At 32.1% G+C, this 13299-nt stretch overlaps 3 protein-coding genes across 3 annotated transcripts; 2 read left to right on the forward strand and 1 right to left on the reverse strand.

The window, feature by feature from the left end:
* Positions 1 to 755: 755 nt before the first annotated feature.
* LOC110625587 (wall-associated receptor kinase-like 22) lies at positions 756 to 3825 on the forward strand. The gene is made up of 3 exons (XM_043962160.1): positions 756 to 1618; positions 1705 to 1821; positions 2485 to 3825. Exons 1-3 carry the CDS (start codon positions 784 to 786, stop codon positions 3720 to 3722), a joined length of 2190 nt encoding a protein of 729 aa, XP_043818095.1. The 5' UTR covers positions 756 to 783; the 3' UTR covers positions 3723 to 3825.
* Positions 3826 to 4634: 809 nt separating this feature from the next.
* Positions 4635 to 7231, forward strand: LOC110626938 (wall-associated receptor kinase-like 22). The gene is made up of 3 exons (XM_021773133.2): positions 4635 to 5621; positions 5726 to 5836; positions 5969 to 7231. Exons 1-3 carry the CDS (start codon positions 4805 to 4807, stop codon positions 7180 to 7182), a joined length of 2142 nt encoding a protein of 713 aa, XP_021628825.1. The 5' UTR covers positions 4635 to 4804; the 3' UTR covers positions 7183 to 7231.
* A 44-nt stretch (positions 7232 to 7275) lies between these two features.
* Positions 7276 to 7667, reverse strand: LOC110626939. Its single transcript, XM_043962009.1, has one exon. It carries the CDS (start codon positions 7665 to 7667, stop codon positions 7386 to 7388), a length of 282 nt encoding a protein of 93 aa, XP_043817944.1. The 3' UTR covers positions 7276 to 7385.
* Between the last annotated feature and the right edge of the window lie 5632 nt (positions 7668 to 13299).

Here is a 13299-nt window from a genome sequence, read left to right on the forward strand (position 1 = left end):
GAACAGAACACTTTAATTAAAATTTTTTTTTGGTGTTGTAACAGCAATACCGTGTTTCGTTCACCTCAATTTTTTTTCAATTAAAAATAAAAAATAAATACAAAATAAATTTTCATATAATACTCCACGATTATAAAAATTTACACCAACAAATTTATAACTAACCAACAACTAATAATACACTAAATAATGTACTATGCAACTAATAATACACTAAATAACGTACTATGCAAAAAAAATAACCAACTGATGCAATTAAAAAAAAATAACAGTAAACAACCAGCACAGCAATAAAATTAAAAACACCACAGGCTATGGACGATGTAACTTCAGTGGGTTCAATTTTTAAAAAATAATTATATTAAATTCTTCTTTGTTGGGCGATGGAGTTGGAAAAAACCATGTTCTTGACAGATGCAGTTGCTATCAGGCCATGACAGGTTAAGAAAGGAGATTGAGAATTAATTTTAAAATAATGAACATAATAGTTTCTCTCTTGTAAATGGTATATTTCAGCCGAACAGGCAAAGGTGCCAAGAACAAACCAATACCAAACACATATGTATTTTCTCCCCTCTAAAAGACCACCGATACATCGACTTAATGGCTTTACTTAGTTAGACAGCATAACGCAACATGCAAGATTCCTAAAGGCCGGTGATATACAGTTGGCGACAAAAAAAAAAAAAAAACGAGACACTGTATAAAAACGAGAGTTTCTTTAGCATTGCTGAACTGTAAGAGAACTACATAATTAATTGTTAAAGAAGAAGAAGAAGAAGAATGGAGTTGAAATTGGAGTCTCTACTCACAGTCGTCTCCCTGCTGCAAATAATGCTGGAATTAGCGACAGTAGCTGGAACAACAGCTATAGGAGGGCAGAGCTGTGGAGGCAGATGTGGAGACATTGAAATCCAATACCCATTTGGTTTTAGAGCTGATTGTGCCATGGACAAATGGTTTGTGATTGATTGCATTCAAACTGCAAACTATACTTCACCTTTCATAAGCAGCATCAAATTGGAGCTGCTAAATATCGACTATGCACACAGCCGCTTACAAGTTAAGAGTCCAATATTCTCCTACAATTGTAGCCATTCCAAAGCCGGCCAAGCTGTGGATTTAACTCGGACATCATTCACCTTTTCTGGGTACAATGACTTCACCGTTGTGGGCTGCAACAACCGTGCTGTGCTATCCTCTTTTGAGGCAGACGGCAATGGATGCCAACCAACCTGCGACGAGAATGTTAAACCTCAAGGGTGCTCTGGAAACAGATGCTGCCAAACTTCAATCCCTTATTTTCAACAGCTATTTGCACCCAGTTTTCAAGATGTGGATGATGATCAATGCAGGATGGCCTTCATGGCGGAAACACAATGGTTCGAGGCTAACGTAACAGATCCATACATGGTGCAAGAATTGGACTACGTCCCAGTTCTTCTGGACTGGAAAATCAATGCAACGGCCTTGGGATCGCTTGCTATTGATAAGAAATCCACCTACAATGATCCCATTGTTTACTATGACAAATACGATTTCCCTTACCCCTACAACACAGCCTTAATGTGTCGAAAAGGCTTTATAGGCAACCCTTATCTACCTGTTGGATGCAATGGTAAAGTGGTATCATTCATCAGCAATATCAACTTTTGATTTTTTTCTTTTTTTTTAATTTGTCAGTTTGTGGTTCAAAATTTTCAGATGTTAATATATGCGAGGATCCAACGGTGCGAAGTCAGTGTCATGGATTGTGCCTAAATACGCAACACTCTTATGTATGCTTACCCACTGTACGCAGATCTTGGAATCCTATTCTAGGTAAGCCTTTCTCTCCCTAGACAGTTTTGTTAAGGGAAAATGAAGAACATTTTTCATTTAATATATAGTTGTCTTCTCTTTCGTGATACTAAAAAATTATTAAATTTAAATTTTCGATCAATATTTTGCATTTTTTCGAATTTATCATATTCTTTTAATTCTTAAATTAAAATATGCATATGAAACCTATAAAACTACCTTAGCACGAAAAGAATAAAAAATTTTTCAAATTAGATAAAAAATTTAAAAATAATTAAAACTGATGCATAACCGAAATGTATTTTCGAATTTATATTTTCAAACAAATATGTTATAGTTGACCCTTTAAATATCAAATAAATATATTGTTCAATACTTAAAATGTCGAATAACTAGTTTACTGATGTGTCAGACTTATTTGACACTATAAATTTAAAATAATTAGTTCGGCACTGTATAATTAAAATAATTATTTAAAATAATTAGTTCGGTACTATATAATTAAATAATTAGTTCATGAATATTAATATATTATGTCAGAATTAAAAAATTAAAGATTAAAACAAATATAAAAGAAAATTGAAGTTTAGGATTTTTTCTTTTTTTTTTTTTTTTGTTATTTGGCCTATTCTAAATTCGCATGTTCTGATAATTATGTTTACTAAGTATTGTTTTGTTAAGCAGGTATTAGTGTAGCATTTGGAGCATCGATTTTCCTAATTATTATGTGGTGGTTGTCCAAATTTATAAAGAAAACAAAACGGATAAAAAGTAGAAGAAAATTCTTCGAGAAGAATGGTGGTTTATTGTTCCGACAACAACTCAATTCAAGTCAAGGTAATGTTGAGACAACAAAAATATTCAGTTGTAGGGAATTAGACGATGCAACAGATCATTTTAATGCGAACAGAATTCTTGGTCAAGGTGGCCAAGGCGCTGTTTACAAAGGAACGTTGGCTGATGGAAGAATTGTGGCAATTAAGAAGTCCATGAAAGTAGATGAAGCAAAAGTTGAAGAATTTATTAATGAGTGTGTCATTTTGTCACAAATTAATCACAGAAATGTTGTAAAGCTACTTGGGTGTTGCTTGGAGACTGAGGTTCCTCTTCTTGTCTATGAGTTCATCCCAAATGGAACCCTTTATCAGTATCTCCATCATCAGAACGACGAGTTTCAATTAACATGGGAAATGCGTTTACGAATTGCTATCCAAGTTTCTGGGGCAATTTCATATCTGCACTCAGAGGTATGCATGCCGATTTATCATCGAGATATTAAGTCTACAAATATTCTGTTGGATGAAAAGTTTACAGCAAAAGTTTCAGATTTTGGAGTTTCAAGATCTATCCAGATTGATAGAAGTCATCTGACTACTCATGTAAAGGGAACTTTTGGATATGTAGATCCAGAATACTTCCAATCAAGATTGCTTACTGAAAAGAGTGATGTTTATAGTTTTGGTGTTGTTCTCGTCGAGCTCTTGACTGGACAGAAACCAATTTCTTCAGAAAGAGTAGAAGAAGGTGTTGGATTGGCTGCATGTTTCATTCTTTCAATGGAAGATGACAAACTCTTTGATATGCTTGATCCTCGAATTATGGACCAACGTGACATAGAAGAAGTTATTGCAGTTGCTAACATTGCAAAACGATGCTTGAACTTGAATGGCAAGCTACGGCCTACTATGAAAGAAGTATTGACAGAGTTGGCAGGGATTCGATTATCTCAGAAAGAAACAAGTATTCAACAAAATGCTTTCAATGAAGTTGAACCAAACCCTTCAGATGCTTCATCAACTTCCACAAGCTCATGCTGTGAAAATCCTCAAGTTTCCATAAACATTTCCAGATCCAGCCCAATCATTCAACCACAGAAAGATGAGAACGCATTAAGCCTCAACAAATATATGGTCGAACCTTAGGAGTGAGGATATGGCGAGTTGAATTTTAAATCAAATTGAATTGAATAAATTGAAAATCAAAATTTAAATATTATGAAAATTAAATCAAATTGATTTTAATAAAAATCAATTTAAATCGAATCGATTTTATTCGATTTAATATAGTTTAAAAACTTTTAAAATTTAATTAAAATATTTTAATTATAATTATAATCTAATCTTTTTATATTATAAAAAATAAAACTAAATAATTTTCCATTTTGAAAAGGAATAACTTGAATTTAAATAATTCTTGACTTATGAAATCTAGAACTTTATTTCTATATGTTTAAAATCAAATAATTTAGTTTCTTATTTTTATTGTATATACACACATAAAATCGGTTCGGTTCGGTCGGTTTTTTCAGTTTAAACCGAATACTGCTCATCCCTATATCTTTCAAGCTCCAAATAAATTAGAATTTTCCAACTTATTGATATTTTATATATTATGAAATACTAATATTATAAATAAATAAATAAATAATGCGACCAATAGATAACAGGATTTAAACAGACAAGTTAAAAAAATTATTTTTAATTATCATAAAGACATTTGCTAATAAATAAACCAAACCAGACGTTAATTTAAAATATCAAAAATAAAATTCTGCTAAAATTATAATTTTGTAACAGAAAATTAAAATGCTAGTTTATAATGAAATTTAAAAATACATGAAATAAAAGCGACAGAAAATGGAACAGAGAAATAAAATAATTAAGGTTTTGTTGAATGGCTATGGACGTATTTATCGTTACCTTCAGTGGATTTCAATTTTTTAGAAATAATTATATGAAAATTTTCTTAGTTGGGGACAGTAAGAAACGCAATTGAGAATTTATTTTAAAATAGTGAACATATTGGATTCTCTCTTCTGAACTGTAGCCCAGCCGCAAGATTCCTAATCCTAAGGGCCGGTGATCCACAGTTGGCGATAAAATCAGGGGGGAAAAAAAATGGAGTTTTATCAATGGCTTCAATCCCCAGACACTGCATGAAACGAGAGTTTCTTTAGCATTGCTGAATTGCAAGAGATTAATAATTAATCTGTTAAAGCAGAAGAATGGTAGTCACTGTCGTTTTTGTGCTGCAAATAATGCTGGAATCAACGAAAGTAGCTGCAACAACAGCTATACGAGGGCAGGGATGTGGAGGCAGATGTGGAGACATTGAAATCCAATACCCATTTGGTATTAGAGCTGATTGTGCCATGGACAAATGGTTTGTGATTGATTGCATTCAAACTGCAAACTCTACTACACCTTTCATGAGCAGCACCAAATTGGAGCTGCTAAATATCGACTATGCACACAGCCGCTTGCTAGTTAAGGGTCCAATATTCTCCTACAATTGTAGCCATTCCAAAACCGGTCAAGTTATGAATTTAAGTCGGACATCATTCACCTTTTCTGGGTACAATAAGTTCGCCGTTGTGGGCTGCAACAACCGTGCCGTGCTATCCTCTTCTGAACCAGACGGCAATGGATGCCAGCCAACCTGCAAAACAAATGTTAAATCTAAAGGGTGCCGTGGAAACAGATGCTGCCAAACCTCAATCCCTTATTTTCAACAGCTATTTGCACCCAGTTTTGAAGATGTGGATGATGATCAATGCAGGATGGCCTTCATGGTGCGAACAAAATGGTTCAAGGCTAACGTAACAGATCCTTATAAGGTGCAAGAATTGGACTATGTTCCAGTTCTTCTGGATTGGAAAATCAATGCAACAGCCTTGGGATCGGTTGTTATTGATGAGAAATCCACCTACAATGATCCTTTTGTTTACTATGACAAATTCGATTTCCCGTACCCCAACAGCACTGTCTTAATGTGTCGTAATGGCTTCATAGGCAACCCTTATCTACCTGTTGGATGCCAAGGTAAAGTGGTACCATGCATCAGCAATATGAACTTCTGAAATTTTTTAATCTTCTGTGCTTAGAATATTCCTTAATTTTTCCATTTTCTGCTTCAAAATTTTCAGATGTTAATGAATGCGAGGATCCAATGGTGACAAGTCAATGTCAAGGATTATGCAGAAACACACAAGGTTCCTATAAATGCATACCCGATAGATCTCGGAACACTATTCTAGGTAAGCCTTTTCCCTCCCAATAGAGTTTTTGTAAGGGAAAATGAAGAACATGTCCGGGGTTTTTCTTATATTTGAACAAATCATGCATTTGCCATAATAGTTATGTTTACTAAGTATTCTTTTGCTAAGCAGGTATTAGTGTGGCATTTGGAGCATTGATTCTCCTAATTAGTACGTGGTGGTTATATAAATTTATTAAGAAAAGAAAACAGACAAAGCGTAGAAGAAAATTCTTCAAGAAAAATGGTGGTTTGTTATTGCGACAACAACTCGGTTCAAGTCAAGGAAATATCGAGCGGACCAAAATATTCAGTTGTAAGGAGTTAGACCATGCAACAGATCACTTTAATGTGAATAGAATTATTGGTCAAGGTGGCCAAGGCGCCGTTTACAAAGGAACATTGGCTGATGGAAGAATTGTTGCAATTAAAAAGTCCATGAAAATAGACGAAGCAAAAGTTGAAGAATTCATTAACGAGTGTGGAATTTTGTCACAAATTAATCACAGAAATGTTGTAAAGCTACTTGGGTGTTGCTTGGAGACGCATGTTCCTCTTCTTGTCTATGAATTCATCCCCAATGGAACCCTTTATCAGTATCTCCATCATCAAAATGAAGAATTTCAATTAACATGGAAAATGCGTTTGCAAATTGCTATCCAAGTTTCTGGGGCAATTTCATATCTGCACTCCGAGGTATGCATGCCAATTTATCATCGAGATATCAAGTCTACAAATATTCTGTTGGATGAAAAGTTTACAGCAAAAGTATCAGATTTTGGAGTTTCAAGATCTATCCAGATTGATAAAAGTCATCTGACTACTCATGTAAAGGGAACTTTTGGATATGTAGATCCAGAGTACTTCCAATCAAGCTTGCTTACTGAAAAGAGTGATGTTTATAGTTTTGGTGTAGTTCTCGTCGAGCTCATAACTGGACAAAAACCAATTTCTTCAGAAAGAGTAGAAGAAGGTGTTGGATTAGCTGCATGTTTCATTCTTTCAATGGAAAATGACAAACTCTTTGATATGCTTGATCCCCAAATTGTGGGCCAATGCAACATAGAAGAAGTTACTGCAGTTGCTAACCTTGCAAAAAGATGCTTGTACTTGAACGGCAAGCTACGACCTACTATGAAAGAAGTACTGACAGAGTTGGAAGGAATTCAATTATCTCTGAAATATGCAAGTATTCAACAAAATACTACGAATGAAGTTGAACCAAACCCTTCGGATGCTTCATCTACTTCCACAAGCTCATGTTGTGATAGTCCTCAAGTCTCCATAAACATTTTCAAATCCAACCCAGACTTTGAACCAGCGAAGGAAGAGGGAGCGGAGCATTAAGTGTTTAAGGTTCGATCAACATATTGTTAAACCCATACACCATTTAATAAAAATTTTTGTAACTTAAACAATAGTGATTCTATGTACTCAAACTATACCGAGACGAATTCTGGTATATATCATAAATACAGTAACCAATAACAAACACAATCACACCCTCCAAGAACAAGAAAACAAGACCAATTAGGTTGGTTGTCTATGTGCTAGAAAAATTTCATTTTTCCTTTGACTGAAGCCTTTGCCAGTTCTACGCGGCAAAGTGCTTGCTGTTTTCCTGTCAATCCAGAACATGATCCAGTGGCACCTAAAGTAATAGCAAAGTAAAGATAGATTGTGCAAAGAAAAGCCAAAAGAACCAAAGCTGTTAAGAGGAATCGGTGCCTCTGAAGGAGAGTTGACCAACTACCCAACTCATCCCGGCTGAATTGTTTTCGGAGGGATGGAGACCTCAAACGAGGAGATGATAAAATGTTATCCAGAACCATACCCTTCTAAGCTGAAACTCCTAGGCCAACCTGAAATACCATACCAATTTGTGTTGATGCTGACAAGTAAAAGTACAAAAAAATCATAAGACGAAATTGAGGGAATTCAATATTGGATTATTATTTTGCAAAAAGAAAAGGGAAGTTTTGTCCCTGAATCAAGGACTATTGTTCAATTTACAATAACTAGCAAACTAATAGCTTGCTTTGGCGACCAGGGGAACAAAGACAGAATTTAAGACAGAAAGTTTATGTAAAGCAGCATTGAGTAAAATGTCAACAAAATCATATCCCTAGAAGCCTAGTGCAACTATATTTCGGAATCTAAAGTGTACAGGTGCACAAAAAATCACTGGCTTTAACGTGCTAATAATTAAGAGACCCCATTGAAGAAATGGGTGATATCTTATCTTTTAAGCATCCACAGAGGAATGATAAATATCATCTTTAGATGTTTACTTCAGTTACTAACTCTAACAATAACGATAACCAAAAATACTGGGAGAATCAGCTCTTCTCGACCTCTCCTTGCCAGTGGTCTAGCTAAGAAAAAGACCCAGGTAAAAAGGGACAATTTGGACAACCTTTAGCAAGGCAAATCAACCAACAATACCACTGCACCTTAGCCCTCGTTTGTATAACTTTTCAGGGAGGAAAGAAAATAAAGAGTGGAAAATAAAGAAAGAAAATAAAAATAGTAAAACAAGTCATTATCCGCCCATTGTTTGGATGTTAGGGAGGAAAATAAGAGGGGAAAGCAACTTTTTGAATTTAATGATTGTATTTGTAATTAAAATAAATATTTATAGGGATAAAAAGGTAATTATATTCATTTTCCACCCATTTACTCTTCAAATTGGAAATAAGTTGAATAGGAATTTTAATTTGTTATTTTCCATCTTTATTTTCCTTCCTCTCCTATTTTCCTGCAATCCAAACAAAATAAGAGAGGAAATATTTTTAATTTACTTTGAAATTTTCCTTCCTCTCTTATTTTCCTCTCATCCAAACATAGTATTAGTGTTAACAGAAAGTGCATAATTTGAGAGTTCAGACATATATGGGTGTTTGTGGCCCAGGAAAAGAATTGTTCACTGAAGGAAGAAGTATAAAAAGCCAAATGACAGTAACAAAATCACATTTTTGGATCAATTTTAAAACCAAATAATTTTCCTTTTTCCCCTTGTTGAGATGTTATAAAATTATGAAATCTTTGAAATTGAACCACATTATCATCGACCTGCAACCCGTTTCACAGAATCTATCCACCAGGTTCACATATAAAACATTGACCATTCTGCAATTGGAGAGAAAAGAAAAGGAAAGAAATCTAATTTCTTTAAATTCTCTTTCGGACAAGCATTAGAAGAGAGAAAAGAGGAGAAAAGAAGAGAAATTGCATTTGGACAACAATTAGAAGAGAGAAAGGAGAAGAAAAGAAGAGAAATTGCATCTCTCAATCCCTTAAAATGAACATTTCTCTCCAAATTGGAAATTGGGTGGGGGGGGGGGGGGAGTTAAGATTATTTGTATGGAGATTCTTTAATGCCCTTTCAACTAAAGGCATAATAGTCGTTTCTCTTTTTTTTTTCCTTAAAAGAGAAAAATTATATTTCTTTCCTCTTCTAAAAATTAATTCTAAAAACGTATCCAACAATGAGAAGGAAATAAATTTCTATTCTTTCTCCTTTCTCTTAGTTTCTCCTCTTAATTTCTCTTCATTTCCCCTGTATGGATCCAAACAAAGGGTTAAGGTAAATATCATAAATTGGTTTCCTTTCACTAAAAAAATCTACAAGAAACCACATTGAAAGAAATAATCAAACACTTTTTATATTCAAACCCAGATAACTAAACATCACATTGAACAAAACCCATTATTCGCATATCACCCGAAAAAAAAAAAGAAGCAGAAAGCCGGATTGAATTTGCTCATATCTGAAGGAAAAGCCAACAGAGAGAGACTTACTGTGAGAGAAAGGATCAAACTTTTCTCCTTATGCGTAATTTTGTTGAGATGGGAACTGAAATCTTGGATGCAATTGCGTTTTGTTCCGTTTGTCTCGGCTACGAAGGGAAAGGGATGGATGGCGGGGGCAGAGCATCCACGCTATTACCAGTACCAGGATTTAGAGAATGGAAAGAGAGATGCAGATGAGGAATGGAGGAAGAGCACCATATATAAGTGCACATTTAATTAAAGAAAATAATTAGTAAAAGGAAAAAGGTTGGAATTGCGTGAGGATGATTGTTGCTAAAGTTTATGTGTGAGAGGACGAAGGGTTAGACTTTTGGACGTTATTTGACGCTTGGAGGCGTCAAGGGCCGTCAAATGTAATCAGTGTTTGAGATCTGATTCAGATCAATTGCCTTTTCTGTTTTGTTTTTTTCTTTTTTCACGAAATGAGAAGACAATAATACCTTCGTCAATGTAAATAAATAAAGAAAACCAAAAAGCTAATAGCTACTGGCAGCACGAATCCTAAGCGTTTTTTGCTGTACATTTTCCTTTTTATATGAAATATCACCTTTACCATTAAACTTTGGAGCAATATCAATTCTTCATCCGGTTGATATTGAGAGTTTTCAATCATCTACTGTTCTATCTAAATAGAAAATAATTTTTTTTATTAGTTTAAAGAGTGCGTTGGAATTGTATTTAAATAAGAAAATTTTTAGCCAGTGAAGATTTTGTAGATATGCATCCATGGTAATTTTTATATGGTTGTGGTGCTTTTTCTTGCCTGTAAAATTGCTTCTAGGAAGCGATTGTCTCTGGCTCACATACAATACCTGAAATCCTGGTTGCATAAAGGCTAGAGGTGTAAGAAATGGATTGGGCTTCTACATCCTATAGATAAGACAAATGGGTTTCAGCAGCCTATATCGACATGGCACTCTTGGATGCTCGCCAACCTGCTTGTTTTGTACTTTAGCTATGTGGCTTTTCTAGTTTCTCTAGTTCTCCTTAACTAATCCTTAGCTTTTTCCTTGAGCCAATGCTTTTGTCTGGGTTCCTTTCCATGTCTATTGCTGTTCTCAATCAGTGTTTTAGGTTTCTATCGAACCAAGATTTATACAAAGTTGGAGGATGAGCCCAACCTTTACGCATATTTACATTTTAATTTAATTATTTTAATTTTAATTTAATTAATATAATTTTATATTTTAATATAATTTTAATTCTAATAATTTAACTCGCATATTATATGTATTATTGCTATTATTTTTTAATTATAAATTAATGTCTAAATGACTGAATATTAAACATTTACATAATTTTATATTTTAATTTAAATATTTAAATTTTAAATAAATTGGCACAACACTGCATGTAATTTTAATAAATTTTCAAAAATTAATATAAAATACTAAATGTAAAATTTTATTATTTTTTAAATATAAACTAATTTTATATATGAAAATAATATTATCATACTTCATTATTGTTAAATAATATATTTAATTTTAAAAATAATAATAATATAAAAATTAAATATGCAATCGATAATTTTAATAATAATAAATAATAAATAGATTTTATTTTATATTAATAACTATTATAAAAATTTTATAATAAATATGTTATTTTTGATTATTTTTATATATATCGTTATGAATTAAATAAGATATCCACTATAAAAATATTTATAATTATTATTTTAAAATAAAAGTTTTTATAATAACATATTGTTTTAAAATAAAATTCATTACTATTGAATATGTGAACGGAATATTATTTATCTTTGATTTTAAAAATTAATTAAAATTCATTCTAATATAAATATTAAATTAATTTATTTAAAATTTAAATATTTATATTAAAATATAAAATGACGTAATGATCAACTGATCTAATAATAATAAATATGCTATGTTAATTAGATTATTAAATTTAAAAATTAATAAATGAGATAAAATTACACTAAAATATAAAGATTGGACTAATTAAATTAAAATTAAAAGAATTTAATTAAAATATAAATACATGTAAATATTAAATATTTTTAATCAATTTATAAAAAATAAAAATACATATTATAATAAATTATTGTAAAAAAAATTAGATGAACAATATAAAATAAAAATAATTTAAAATATAAAATAAATATGCTATTAACAATCAGGAATAAAAATTAGGTGTACGAAAAATTTTGTTTAAAATGTTCAAAATTATAAACTATAAAAGAAATTAGACATGCAAAACTCAAATGAGATGCGAAAATTTTAATTTTATTAAGAATCTAGTGTCCACGGCGGATGATCATTCGGTCGGTTTGATTTAAAATCGAACCGAACTGAATAAATCGAAAATTAAAATTTTAGTATTTATAAAAATTGAACCGAATTGATTTTGATTAGAAATCGAATCGAATCGAACCGAACCAATCTGATTTGATTCAATTCGGTTCAGTTTGATTGGTTTCAATTTTTAATAAATTTTTTATTTTTTACATTTTATTTTTAATATTTTAAAATTAAATTAAAATATTTTAATATTAATATAATTTAATTTCTTTATATTATTGAAAATAACATATTATTATACTAATCAGTTCGATTCGATTTTTTTAATTTTTTCTGATAAAACTGAATCGAATCGAAATAACTGAAATTTTTAAAATTAAAAATTAAACCGAACTGAATTGAATAAAAAATTGAACTGAATTTTAAAATTAATTCGATTCGATCGATTTTTTCAATTTAAACCGAATACTGGTCAACCCATCCAGCAACCACCCCTCCGCTCCTGATTTCTTGCAAGCTTTTAGCTTTTGTTGTCAAACTCTTCCTTAGTAGTGCAAGGCAAGCGACTGTCGGAGTGGGCAAATACCGATTGGTTCGGAGGCAGCAGTGGCTTCTTAGCCGATCAACTAGGTGGGGTTTGATTGGTTTTCCCCCTCTCAGGCGTTATTGTAAGTTGGGCTTCCTTTTTAAGTCATGGGCTTTGTAACATAGGTTTTATATTTAAATGTGGTGTATCGTAGAATTCAGGCCTTTTCATTAATGAAATTTTATTTTTGAAAAATTCTAATAATAATCCAATTATTATCAAAAAAATAAATTAATAATTTATCTCTATAAGGTAAAATATGATGATATATGAGATTTTTTCTTTAATAAATAATTTTAAATTTCAACTTTGAGTATAAAGAATTTTAAGATTTAGAATGAAGTATTTTACTTTTTAAATATACTATTAACGTAAAGTGAATTTTGAAATTAAATTAATAATTTTATTTTTATTAATAAAATGTAATTTCTGAAAGTGAGTTCTCAGTGCTTTTGCAAATTTTTCAAAATTTGTCCGCTAGAGGCTTGTAAAGTTTCAGAGAGAGAAGAGTTTATTAGAGTGGCGCAGTGGAAGCACGTTGAGGTTTTCGAGAAAGTTGAGGTTTGCTGGAGGTGTCTCCTAAAGAGGGGGGTGATTCGTTATGGGCAGAAAGGTAAATTAGCTCTTAGATACATCGGACCCTTCAAGATCCTGTAAAGGATCGGGAATGTACCCTACGAGTTAGATTTACCTACTTCAATGGAGGAAATCCATTCGGTTTCCATGTTCCCAGGTTATGAGAATTCGTGTCAGATCCGAGTGAGTTTCTTAAGAACCAAAGGTGGAGATCGCAGGGAA

Source organism: Manihot esculenta, chromosome 11 (assembly GCF_001659605.2).
Source record: "Manihot esculenta cultivar AM560-2 chromosome 11, M.esculenta_v8, whole genome shotgun sequence".
In the NCBI taxonomy this organism is placed as follows: Eukaryota; Viridiplantae; Streptophyta; class Magnoliopsida; order Malpighiales; family Euphorbiaceae; genus Manihot; species Manihot esculenta.